This window comes from Phyllobates terribilis, unplaced genomic scaffold, assembly GCF_046119375.1.
Source record: "Phyllobates terribilis strain yellow unplaced genomic scaffold, ASM4611937v1 Scaffold_1__5_contigs__length_1240528914, whole genome shotgun sequence".
Classification (NCBI taxonomy): Eukaryota; Metazoa; Chordata; class Amphibia; order Anura; family Dendrobatidae; genus Phyllobates; species Phyllobates terribilis.
Window position 1 is genome coordinate 389,416,625 of NW_027362761.1, and position 13,826 is coordinate 389,430,450.

The 13,826-nt window shown below is 39.8% G+C and overlaps 1 protein-coding gene across 1 annotated transcript in view; it reads left to right on the forward strand.

Annotated features, from left to right (window-relative positions):
* Nucleotides 1-13,826, forward strand: part of FBN2 (fibrillin 2) — a 406,583-nt gene that overhangs the window by 14,920 nt on the left and 377,837 nt on the right. The window contains exons 3-4 of the mRNA XM_073676558.1: nucleotides 5,537-5,635; nucleotides 8,852-8,947. Of these exons, the coding sequence (XP_073532659.1) occupies nucleotides 5,537-5,635; nucleotides 8,852-8,947 (195 nt within the window). The remainder of the gene's footprint in view (nucleotides 1-5,536; nucleotides 5,636-8,851; nucleotides 8,948-13,826) is intronic.

The following is a 13,826-nucleotide window of genomic DNA, read 5'->3' on the forward strand; positions in this document are numbered from 1 at the left end:
GTGAGCCGATTCCCTTGGCTGAGAAGCAACCCCACACATGAATGGTTTCAGGATGCTTTACAGTTGGCATGAGACAAGACTGGTGGTAGCGCTCACCTCTTCTTCTCCGAATAAGCTGTTTTCCAGATGTCCAAAACAATCGAAAAGGGGATTCACCAGAGAAAATGACTTTGCCCCAGTCCTCAGCAGTCCACTCCCTGTACCTTTTGCAGAATATCAGTCGGTCCTTGATGTTTTTTCTGGAGAGAAGTGGCTTCTTTGCTGCCCTCCTTGAAACCAGCCCTTGCTCAAAGAGTCTCCGCCTCACAGTGCGTGCAGAAGCACTCACACCAGCCTGCTGCCATTCCTGAGCAAGCTCGGCACTGCTGGTAGTCCGATCCCGCAGCTGAAACAGTTTTAAGATACGGTCCTGGCGCTTGCTGGTCTTTCTTGGGCGCCCTGGAGCCTTTTTGACAACAATGGAAGCTCTCTCCTTGAAGTTCTTGATGATGTGATAGATTGTTGACTGAGGTGCAATCTTTGTAGCTGCGATACTCTTCCCTGTTAGGCCATTTTTGTGCAGTGCAATGATGGCTGCACGCGTTTCTTTAGAGATAACCATGGTTAACTGAAGAGAAACAGTGATACCAAGAACCAGCCTCCTTTTAAAGTGTCCAGTGATGTCATTCTTACTTAATCATGACTCATTGATCGCCAGCCCTGTCCTCATCAACACCCACACCTGTGTTAATGGATCAATCACTAAAACGATGTTAGCTGCTCCTTTTAAGGCAGGACTGCAATGATGTTGAAATGTGTTTTGGGGGTTAAAGTTCATTTTCTGGGCAAATATTGACTTTGCAAGTACAGTAATTGCTGTTAAGCTGATCACTCTTTGACATTCAGGAGTATATGCAAATTGCCATTACAAAAAATGAAGCAGTAAACTTTGGAAAAATTGCTATTTGTCTCATTCTCAATACTTTTGGCCATGACTGTATAAGACGTATACACATGCATGTATAGAGTCATACATACCTGGCTGAGTCCATACAGCCAGTGTCTGATACATGCTGCCCGTGGATTGGGCAGCATGTATCAGCTGACAGGTTCCCTTTAACTGTATAAGCCACCTGAGTGTTTACCATGGAAATACAAACACTGCAATTCTAGTATTTCCTCTGTTGACTCCATGGTGGTTCATGACAGTTCTGCTCTATCCTGTTACAGCTAGTTTAGGATTGAAGCCTAATAAAGGACTGCAATGTATCTTTATACTAGCACAATTGATGTAATTGACATATACTAGACATGCCGAGCTCTATGAAGCTAAATTTTACAGATTGTTCCTGGAGCTACGCTTTAAATCCATAATCTACCAAATCAAAAGAAAAAGGGGTTCACACAACTACTAGATAAGATGATAATTGTTCCAGTTTAATGTTAGATTATGTTTAGAGATACGCAGATAACTCACTTTAATTCAGGATTTTTGATGGTCTTAATCCTCCAATTCCATATGGGTGTATTGCCCCAGTGACTAAGGAGCAGATAGATCTCACTTCCGCTACACACTTTGGGTAATTGCACCTTCTAAAGTATAAAGGACATAGTGTAGACTATGCAGCTATTTTAGGTAAAAGTAGAAATCAAAAGGGCTTATTAGATAAAACATTTATGTGGTATTGTAATGTCTGTGGCTGACGTCCCCGTATGGTTCTCCTCCTCCCTCCATGTGGAGACGGCAACATACTCACCTCTCTAGCTGCGGCAGTGTCCCTGCATTTCTCTCCCTCCTAACTAAGTGCACACCTCACTATGTCCCGGTGGCACACTTAATACACACGCTCCCCTGCTCTTAAAGGGGCAGAGCATGAATATGGTAAATGCCACCCGGTAACAGCAGGGATGCATTTAGTTAAAGTCAACACCTGCAAGATGTCTCCAAGCCAATAGCTGAGAGGCATCTTGTATTAAAGGCATATCCCCAATAGGGAGGTGCCTGAGACATCCCTATAGTTTAGTCTTAATAGTGTTGGTTTGTGCAACTGTATGTTGCCACGTCCCCTGTCCTTAGTCTGTTAGTTATTCCCTTATCCTGCATTCCCATTAGTCTACTTTAATTTGTACATATTCCTCTGACGGCTTCAGTGGTATCCTAATCCTGAAATCGTGCCGGCGTTATCCGAATCCCTGGTCCCCACGCGGCTAGTCCTGTGTCCATAGTCCATGGTCCTAGTGCGGCCAGTTCCAGAACCATTTCCTGATAACAGCGTTAGTGAACAAGAACCTATCTTAAAGATCCAAGTTGTCCATACAGTCCGTCTATCTCCGTATCCTGCTAGTCAGTGACTCTGGTCACATATCCCAGTGTCAGCGAACCCAACCCCTGGGATCGGCAGCTGCATCACCAGCGACTGCCTAGGAGTGGTACCTGGCGACTACCTGCAGCCCAGTCTGTCTCCACCATCAGGAGCCCCAGTGAACACCTGGTAGCCGCTTAGCTATGCCACTTCCTTGGCAGACCTGGCCTTGTGACCCAGTGGGCCCACAAACCACGTGCGCCACCTGCGAGTGTGACAGGTATACTGATCGTTCAGCCCATTCCAGTTGATCATGTAGCTCCACTGGATCAATAGACTGATGCGACACTGAAATTAACCCATTACAACATCTGCTGTACTGTACATATACGCACGTGATAGAGCAGGCTGAGGAGCTGAGCTTGCATCATATCTGGTGGGTGCCTGCTGCTTTATTCACCTGACATTGATGTTAGCTCCAATCACTTTTGTTTAACCACTAAAACTAAAACTTTTACAGACCAGCCTAGGATATATGCAAAAGAAGGCAGCTCTTGCATCCATCTTGAATCCATCCAGCATTCAGATGAGCACACAGAACTGCACACAGAGACAATCATATCCACATTTTGCTTATGACCTACTTAACACAGGACATGACACAAAAGTCACTTCATTGTATCACTGGCCGTAGATCTTTAGTTGTCTTTACAATATACGCTGGCTTGTGATTTATGTCATGTTAGCATAATTTCTTGATCATATATACAAAGATGTAATGTACAGATTATACTAATTATTTTGGAGTAAAAAGTAAAATTGTGCTTTTATGGTTGCAAATGTGATGACTATCGAAAGTGCAAATCATTTTATCAAGTAAAAATCAATTTATTTACTTAAAATAATATTGTTCTGTAAAAATAGCTCCGAAATGCCATACACTAGGAGTCTGACTTCCTCCTAACTTGCCCATTCTCATTGGAAGACCCAATATTGGCACCGTGAAGTGATTCGATCACATCAGCCTTCATTTACACACAGGTTTTGCAAAATGAGAGTGACTAATGAATCTCCATAGCGAAAACTATACAGAGATATGAATCTGTAATGTAGAGAGACTTTGTTTATCTAAGGTTAAAATGGAACATTCCCCATCAGGAATAAAATGGCTTTCTCAGGTCAATTTTGACAATATTTATGGGTTCATCATGGTTTGATATATTCCAGACTGACGTGACTAAGAGCATAATCCTTTATTGGAGTTTTCATTTTGCTAAGGGACCACTGAGGTTAAATGCAAATGCATGTACGCAATGTTGTGTGTTACTGACAGCAAAGACTATCCTCCTTCAATTTGTAATCATTTTTACATATATTTTGTGGATGATGTGGTGGGCACTTACAGTCTCCAACATGGCTATCTACTGAAACATTCCAGATAAGCTAATTGTTTATATGTTCAGACTGAGGAAGACTAAATTGGAATGTGGATTTGGACCTTTCATAAGGGAGATCTTTGGGACGTGATCTCTGAAGCATTCTCTGATCATGGTAACGATGTAGAAACCGGATTGGGAACAGAAATTGGAGCAGACTGAACCTGTTGTCAGTATGAATCAAATGGTAGAGCTATCAGGAACAGTACCGGAGGATCAGCCAAAGTCAGGAACGAAGCCAGAGTGAAACCAGGAGTGAAACAGCTAAATAACCATAGGGTACCTACCATATACAGAATGGTAGAGGAAAAAACAAACTGAAACTCAGACAATGGAGAATGGACCTAGACAGAATAAATAGAGGCCTTGATGAGGTCATCGGAATAGATCAGCAAGGTTTGCAGGGGCATACTAGGCAAGGAAAGCATCGCTGGAGAGAAGTTAGTACCACCTACAGAATCAAAATAGAAAAAGAATACAGTTAAACCAGAGGTGTTGCTTGAAAGTTTGGGAAACCAGTACCAACTCTGTACTTTTCATTTTGATTAAAGCACAATGCTATACAACAGAGAGGTCATTGATACCTTCATGTGTCAGGGCTTGCGTGAGATTGCTGCTCTGCATCATCTATAGATACACGTCTGATTTGTGACATTCACTGTGTTCTATATTTGATTAGTTCATGCTGTTATTCTTTGACTTTTATAGATTATGATGCTAAGAATATTCTGCTGTATGACAGGCCAATTAAAAGGAAATTTAAGACAGACATATTTAGCTTATATAATTGTACATCCTACTGCAGTTAAAGGGGTTGTCCAGTCTAAAATGAAAAGTCTGCAGTCACTCTGTGTGACTGCAGACTTGTGAATCCTCCCAGTGCATGCACTGTGCACTGCGAGGATTTTCCATTCTCTGCCCCAGGAACAGAGGTCAGATATGCGTTATACATACTCCATCTAGTGGGCACGGCCTTGCTCCATACACGCTCCATACAAGTGTATGGAGCGAGGTCATGTCCTGTCTAGTGGGTGCGGTCATCTAGAGGGCACAGCCATCTAATGGTCTCGGCCATCTAGTGGGTACAGTCTCGCCAATACAAGTGCATGGAGAGAGGTCATGTCCTGTCTAGTGGGTGTGGCTGTCTAGTGGGTACATCCTCACCAATACAAGTGTATGGAGCGAGGTCATGTCCTGTCTAGTGGGTGTGGCCATCTAGTGGGTACGGCCTCGCCAATACAAGTGTATTGAACGAGGCCACACCCACTAGATGGGAATATGCATATCGCATACCTGACCGCCATTCCTAAGGCACAGAATGGCGAATTCTCGCAGAGTACAGTACGTGTGCCTGGAGGATTCACAAGTCTTCAGTCACATAGAGTGACTGCAGACTTTTCATTTTAGACCGGATAACCCCTTTAAGCTTCTACTTGCATTTGCTCATACTAAATTCCCACCGGTGTCGATTTTGGACTTCAAAATAGTTAGCTAATATCGTAACCAGTCTGTCACATATGTTCCCGCAAGAAACTTCTTTGTAGGGCTTACATTCAAAATCTGTTTGAAAAAATGTAATTGAATGGAGAAACATGGACATGAAGTCTACTTTTATACCATTTTTTAAGAGACTATTATCCCTACAAATAAACACATATGAAAATGCTATATAGTCTAATTAATAAGTATCGTAAAATGGTAAATGTTTTTAGCAATATGAAAAGGAAAGACTGTGGAGACAATTATACATGTTTATGGACTTGTTAAATTTCATTTCATTTTTAGATTCAATATTTCCATTTTTTTCTCTTTCTATAGCAATTTGTAGAAATAGCTGCGGAGAAGGATTCTGCTCCCGTCCAAACATGTGCACGTGCTCCAATGGACAAGTTTCTCCGGCCTGTGTAGCAAAAACCGGTGAGTTTGATGACCATGGTTTTGGTGACCATTATTATTTTAGGTTAAAAAATTTTCATAAGAGATCAGGTAGCAAAGCAAAGAACCAAAATGTGACAGCCTGATTCATCTAATCCACCAAATACACCTCTTCTGGGATTTACTTCGGTTGACAGTACAGAGATTTTTCTAATAATCTTTTTACACATAGGACTGCGATGGGGACAAGGGGGAATTCTCTACGTCTAGAGGAAAGGAGGTTTAATCATAATCACAGACGCAGATTCTTTACTGTAAGAGCAATGAGACTATGGAACTCTCTTCCACATGATGTTGTAATGGTTGATTTACTACTAAAATTCAAGGAGGGTCTGGATGCCTTTCTTGATAAATATAATATTACAAGTTATCGATACTAAATTCTGTGATGGGACTTTGATTGCGGAACTAGTCTGATTAGTATGTGGACTCAGGAAGGTATTTTTCCCTTAATATGGAACTATTAGTGTCTGCCCTGTGGGGCTTTTGCCTTCCTCTGGATCAACATGTTAGGCTATAGGTTGAACTCGATGGACTTAAGTCTACCTTCAACCTTAAAAACTATGAAATTATGAAACTATGATGGAGTGCAAACATTTTCTCTGATCCCTAGACGTCAAAAAATACACATAGATACAAATGTTTATATAGTATTTCTTATAAATACTTAATACATACAGTACAGACCAAAAGTTTAGACACACCTTCTCATTTAAAGATTGTTCTGTATTTTCATGACTATGAAAATTGTACATTCACACTGAAGGCATCAAAACTATGAATTAGCACATGTAGAATTATATGCTTAACAAAAAAAGTGTGAAACAACTGAAAATATGTCTTATATTTTAGGTTCTTCAAAGTAGCCACCTTTTGCTTTGATGACTGTTTTGCACACTCTTGACATTCTCTTGATGAGCTTCAAGAGGTAGTCACCAGAAATGGTCTTCCAACACTCTTGAAGGAGTTCCCAGAGATGCTTAGCACTTGTTGGCCCTTTTGCCTTCACTCTGCGGTCCAGCTCACCCCGAATCATCTCGATTGGGTTCAGGTCTAGTGACTGTGGAGGCCAGCTCATCTGGCGTAGCACCCCATCACTCTCCTTCTTGGTCAAATAGCCCTTACACAGTCTGGAGGTGTGTTTGGGGTCATTGTCCTGTTGAAAAATAAATGATGGTCCAACTAAACGCAAACCGGATGGAATAGCATGCCGCTGCAAGATGCTGTGGTAGCCATGCTGGTTCAGTATGCCATCAATTTTGAATAAATCCCCAACAGTGTCACCAGCAAAGCACCCCCACACCATCACACCTGCTCCTCCATGCTTCACGGTGGGAACCAGGCATGTAGAGTCCATCCGTTCACCTTTTCTGCGTTGCACAAAGACACGGTGGTTGGAACCAAAGATCTCAAATTTGGACTCATCAGACCACTCACAGATTTCCATTGGTCTAATGTCCATTCCTTGTGTTCTTTAGCCCAAACAAGTCTCTTCTGCTTGTTGCCTGTCCTTAGCAGTGGTTTCCTAGCAGCTATTTTACCATGAAGGCCTGCTGCACAAAGTCTCCTCTTAACAGTTGTTGTAGAGATGTGTCTGCTGCTAGAACTCTGTGTGGCATTGACCTGGTCTCTAATCTGAGCTGCTGTTAACCTGCGATTTCTGAGGCTGGTGACTCGGATAAACTTATCCTCAGAAGCAGAGGTGACTCTTGGTCTTCCTTTCCTGGGGCGGTCCTCATGTGAGCCAGTTTCTTTGTAGCGCTTGATGTTTTTTGCAACTGCACTTGGGGACACTTTCAAAGTTTGCCCAATTTTTCGCACTCACTGACCTTCATTTCTTAAAGTAATGATGGCCACTGGTTTTTATTTACTTAGCTGCTTTTTTCTTGCCATAATACAAATTCTAACAGTCTATTCAGTAGGACTATCAGCTGTGTATCCACCTGACTTCTGCAAAGCACAACTGATGGTCCCAACCCCATTTATAAGGCAAGAAATCCCACTTATTAAACCTGACAGGGCACACCTGTGAAGAGAAACCCATTTCCGGTGACTACCTCTTGAAGCTCATCAAGAGAATGCCAAGAGTGTGCAAAGCAGTCATCAAAGCAAAAGGTGGCTACTTTGAAGAACCTAAAATATAAGACATATTTTCAGTTGTTCTACACTTTTTTGTTAAGTATGTAATTCCACATGTGTTAATTCATAGTGTTGATGCCTTCAGTGTGAATGTACAATTTTCAAAGTCATGAAAATACAGAAAAAACTTTAAATGAGAAGATGTGTCCAAACTTTTGGTCTGTACTGTATATGTAGTATATAGTGCATACAATTCATGGAAAGAACAGGTAGTACACTTATCCCAAAACAGGGAAAAAGTCTGTATTCATATACAATTGTTAATAACTCCAGTAAAGACTACCAATTAATGGACTTTTTATAGGCTAAATCGTACAAACAAGATAGTACAAACAAGCAAGAAAACGATCAATAAGCCAGTATTTAGAAAAATAATTCAATAAACTTTATTATAAATAACAACAAGCATGATTTAGGGTAATTATAAATATAGATATAGCCATTCCGAACCTTGAAAAAGATTGCTCCACTAAGTACAGCATTAATCATCTAATCCACGATTCGTCAGGCGTCCTGACGAAGGGAAATCTGAAACTCGCGTCGGGACTGTTGCTCCACGTGTACAGCTGGTTAATGTGACGTTCTTGTGCCCTGTCATTTCTTCTCTGCAGCCCTTTCGTTTATTTCCTGGTATGTATAGACAGGACTATGATGGACTGCATATTTTTATTGAAATGACTATATATGTACTTACTTCGGCACTTTATTGACTAGGGGTATACTATGCACCCGCTAGTATGTGTATTGATTGTCAATATTTGTTTACATACATGTATTTTTTCAATCGTGGATTAGATGATTAATGCTGTACTTAGTGGAGCAATCTTTTTCAAGGTTCGGAATGGCTATATCTATATTTATAATTACCCTAAATCATGCTTGTTGTTATTTATAATAAAGTTTATTGAATTATTTTTCTAAATACTGGCTTATTGATCGTTTTCTTGCTTGTTTGTACTATGTATATATAGTATGAAGTGAGACATATACATATATACTGTACATACATATTGTATAAGGTAAAGTATAAAAAGTATAATTCCTGATTTTATTTTACAGTCTCTCAGTGCAGCATTCGATGCATGAATGGAGGAACATGTGTTGATGATCAATGTCGCTGTCAAAAGGGTTATGTTGGAGCTCATTGTGGACAACGTAAGTGTGGTAGAACTTAAAGGAGATTCCACTACTTTTTCTATTTTAAAAATAATTAAGTTCAACATTGTCTGATTATAGCAAATATTATATACTCACCCACTGATCCTCCGCCGCCAATTTCCAAGTGAACTTTTTATGTTCATGTGATTGCTGTAAAGAACCAGAACTGTTTTTCAAAGCTTAGAACAGCAACTTAGGCAAAATAGCGTCTTCCATGAAGTCAGTTCCCTGATATATATCAATGATCTGATTCCCCCCTTTATGCCTATGGGAGGGTAAGGGTCTTACACTGGATAGCTGCTATACATTGAAAATCAATAATACACCAAAATAACTCCTGCACCACAAATCTACGTAAAAATCTAAAGACATTCACTTGTATCCACTCCTCTAACGGCACTATATGAAACTTTAAAGAAAAGAAGACATAGTCCGCTCACCTTCCAGGGTGTGGAGCATTCACCGCCTTGCACGGCTCAAGTTAGAGAAGCTGAAGTACGGTAAATGGAGGAAAAGGTAGGAACGACCAGCGGAAAAGAGGTTTGGATGCACAAAATATGTAAAACTTAGCTTTTATTAGCCATTAAAAAATGCCCCAAAAATATTTTGTCAATGGTGCAAATTAAAGACTAGGAGCTACGCATTTCGATAGAACGTCTTAGTCATAGGTAAGACGTTCTGTCGAAACGCGTAGGTGCTAGTCTTTACTTTGCATCATTGTAAAAATGTTTTTGGAGCATTTTTTAATGCCTAATAAAAACTAAGTTTTACATATTTTGTGCATCCAAGTCTCTTTTCCGCTGAATCGTTCCTACCTTTTCCTGTATATGAAACTTTAGCAGCGCTAATGCACATCACTCAAAACCAGAAGAGCCACGAGGCTAAATACTATTTAAAATGTATACTTTTTATTCACATAACATAAAAAACAATATGATTAATTACAAAAAAGATTATTTCAAGATACATCTTCCAGAATGCAGTAACATATTGAATTTAAGCAGGAAGTATACATCCTGGAACATAAATATTATCAATCTCATAAACTGTAAGTGCAAAAAGTAAATGTCCTATAAACACTATCACTATAATGAATGTATTGCCAATCACATAAGCTACAAGTTCAATGCAACAATTAAAGAGTGTATGGCTTATAATAGAAATCCCATATAGTCGCACAGTATGGCTTCCACGGGGGTGTATAACATTCATGTAGCATGAATAGAGGAACATGCCCCCTGAGGAAGCCATAGACACGAAATGCGAAAATTAAGTTTGAAGTTTATTTCAAGTTTAATTAGAAAATATCTCTTGTTAAAATACTTTTTTTAAACTTAAAGTTAATCTAAACAGAAACAAAACAGCAAATTGCTGAATTTTTGTTTTTTTTCTACCTCCCCTAAAAAAAATAATAAATGTATCATACGAAAATGGTGGTGGTGAAAATTATAAATACAACCCCTTCTTCAAGCAACAAGCCTAAACAAAATTGGCACTTGTTATGCAAAAGTACTATATAGCTATGGCTCATGTAATGTAAAAATGAAAACATGAAAAAAAAATAGCTTTCTTCATAAAAATATAATAAAATGTCTTACATGTTACTTACTAGCACTGTGTTTAGTTCTTGTGAAATACTCATACATACAATATTTCCATATATTTTGTACATTCGATTTATTTGTGAAGCTTTACAGTTTTTAGTGACGTTCATTCTCAGCTTTGCTCATGCTGAGTATTTTAAATCCTTCACTAAAATCTCAGTATTGCGCCCAGTTTCACACATACGCAATGTACAGTAATGGAAATGTGAAGATATAAGAAAGGCTGTGACCTCTCCTGGAGCTGTATGTTTGGAACTTTTGATATAAAACCCCTACACAGGAATTGTCAGACATCAAACGCTTGGCCATGAACTACACACATAATATGAGTGAGGGAATCCGCTTAGATGGCTGAGAGATAGACAATGATTGTGGTTTAAAGGCAATAAAATAGCTCCAAAATTATACACTTTCATGTTTTGTAGTTCAGTGATTCTTAAAAAAAACCATAATAATATATAATAATAAGACTGGGGCTATATGGAAACTTTGACTGTAACACAGGCCATACTACAGGTAAATGGGGTAACATTTGAACCCCGACTGGACTGGACTGCAACAAGTAAGTTGTGAAAAGTCTGATCTAGTTGAGTTTTTGTGTTTGCCTGTCATGGACATAATTCCCTAGGGGTACCTCGCCCTAATTCGACTGCATTCACTTGCGTTATGCTCTGATGTTGTAGCGGCACTTGTGTCACAGCAAAGTCACTATGTAGCCCAGCCTAACTGTCAAGTATTTCCAACTATGGTAATTCCCTACTATGTGAAAATGTAAGTGCTTAAACAAGGTACTATTATATAGATGACTTTATCATATTTCTAAATGGTCATTGTACTTTCAGACAGCATTATCTCATTTCATAGATATTGTACTGCATAGACAATTTGCTAATCACTTTACCCCCAAAAAATGTTTTCTTACCCATCAAACACTAGGTGACTTCCTTCTGTCTAACTTGTTGTCCACTCTCTGTCATCAAGCCCAATCCAATATAGCAGAAGAGACAGTAAAATAGAATACAGGAAATTGGAGAGCTTCTTTGTTCCTCTGCTCCTGCTCACCTGTCTGTTAAGTTCCATAAAGGTAAAGCACAAACGCGGACTTTCAGTTTGAGAACCGATAGCCAATGGACAATGGCAGGCACAATGCAAGCCGTTAAGTGAGGGAAAGGAGGTTTCTTCACCCAAAGTGCTGGAAGAATTGTAAAAATTGTTTAATTTCACAATTCACAGGGCACTACCCTCATAGATCATAAAGCATATGGACAAAGCATTGCAAACAACTGAGCATGTGCAAACAAAACAGTCCAGAACAAAGTCAAAATTAGATTTTATTTAACTAACATATATAGCGCCATTAATTTCATAGCGCTTTAGAGACATCACCATTCCTTTCCCAATGGGGATCATAATCTAAGCTCCCTACCAGAATGACTTGGCGGAAACTGGAGTAACCGCATGCAAACACATAAACTCCTGCAGATGTTGTCCTTGGTGGGACTTGTGGTATTCGAACCCAGGCCCCCTAGCACTGCAAGACTACACTGCTAACCACTAAGCCACCATGCTGCTCAGTATATTCCTATTCAAGGCTGAAATTCTATAGGAATCAGAGTTCTGAAACCTACAAGAACATTATTGTAATAAGACAATATGCCTACAGGTGCATCTCACTAAATTAGAATATCATCAAAAACTTAATTTATTTCAGTTCTTCAATACAAAAAGTGAAACTCATAATATAGAGTCATTACAAACATAGTGATCTATTTCAAGTGTTTATTTCTGTTAATGTTGATGATTATGGCTTATATCCAATGAAAACACAAAAGTCATTATCTCAGTAAATTAGAATACTTTATAAAAACAGCTTGAAAAATGATTTTAAAATCCGAAATGTTGGCCTACTGAAATGTTTGTTCAGTAAATGCATTCAATACTTGGTCAGAGCTCCTTTTGCATCAATTACTGCATCAATGCGGCGTGACATGGAGGCGATCAGCCTGTGGCGCTGCTGAGGTGTTATAGAAGCCCAGGTTGCTTTGATAGCAGCCTTCAGCTCCTCTGCATTGTTGGGTCTGGTGTCTCTTCCTTTTGACAATACCCCATAGATTATCTTTGGGGTTAAGGTCAGGCGAGTTTCCTGGCCAATCAAGCACAGTGATACTGTTGTTTTTAAACCAGGTATTGGTACTTTTGGCAGTGTGGACAGGTGCCAAGTCCTGCTGGAGAATGAAATTTCCATCTTCAAAAAGCTTGTTGGCAGAGGGAAGCATGAAGTGCTCTGAAATTTCCTGGTAGACGGCTGCACTGACTTTGGTCTTGATAAAACACAGTGGACCCAAACCATCACTGATTGTAGAAACTTCACACTAGACCTCAAGCAGCTTGGATTGTGTGCCTTTCCACTCTTCCTCCAGACTCTGGGACCTTGATTTCAAAATGAAAATTGGAACTCTGTGACCTTGTGGAGTATGTCAGTGACTGCCTTTTGGACATCTGTCAAGTCAGCAGTCTTCCCCATGATTGTGGAGCCTACTGAAACAGACTAAGGCAGGATTCTCCAACTCCAATCCTCAAGGCCCACCAATAGATCATTTTTCAGGATTTCCTTACTATTACACAGGTGATGCAATTATCACCTGTGCAATACTAAGGAAATCCTGAAAACATGACCTGTTGGTGGGCCTCGAGGGCTGGAGTTGGTGAACCCTGGACTATGGGACCTTTTTAAATGTTTAGGAAGCCTTTGCAGGTGTTTTTTGTTAATTATTTTAATTTATTGAGATAATGACTTTTGTGTTTTCATTGGCTGTAAGCCATAATCATCAATATTAGTAGCAATAAACACTTGAAATCGATCACTCTGATTGTAATGACTCTATATAATATATGAGTTTCACTTTTTGTATTAACGAACTGAAATAAATTAACTTTTTGATGATATTCTAATTTAGTGAGATGCACCTGTATTTAAATCCCTGTTTATTGTGGGGTTTCAGCAAGTGAGTGGTCCTACTTAGTGATTCTTGTTTCTATAAGTGTGCATACAAATATAGCAGTAAACCATTGAATAGGACCCCCACTTGCCACAAATGTATGCAACTGTACATCCTGATTGCAACTGCTTTCCCACAATCGGGCATACAGTTACATCTCAGGCGTGGCATGGTCCCAGGGGTTGTCAATGCCACCCGCAGCAGCCGCTGGCTGAACTAGGCAGATGACCTCCTGCTATATGTGCCACAATCAGAGGTCCGATCTCAGCACTT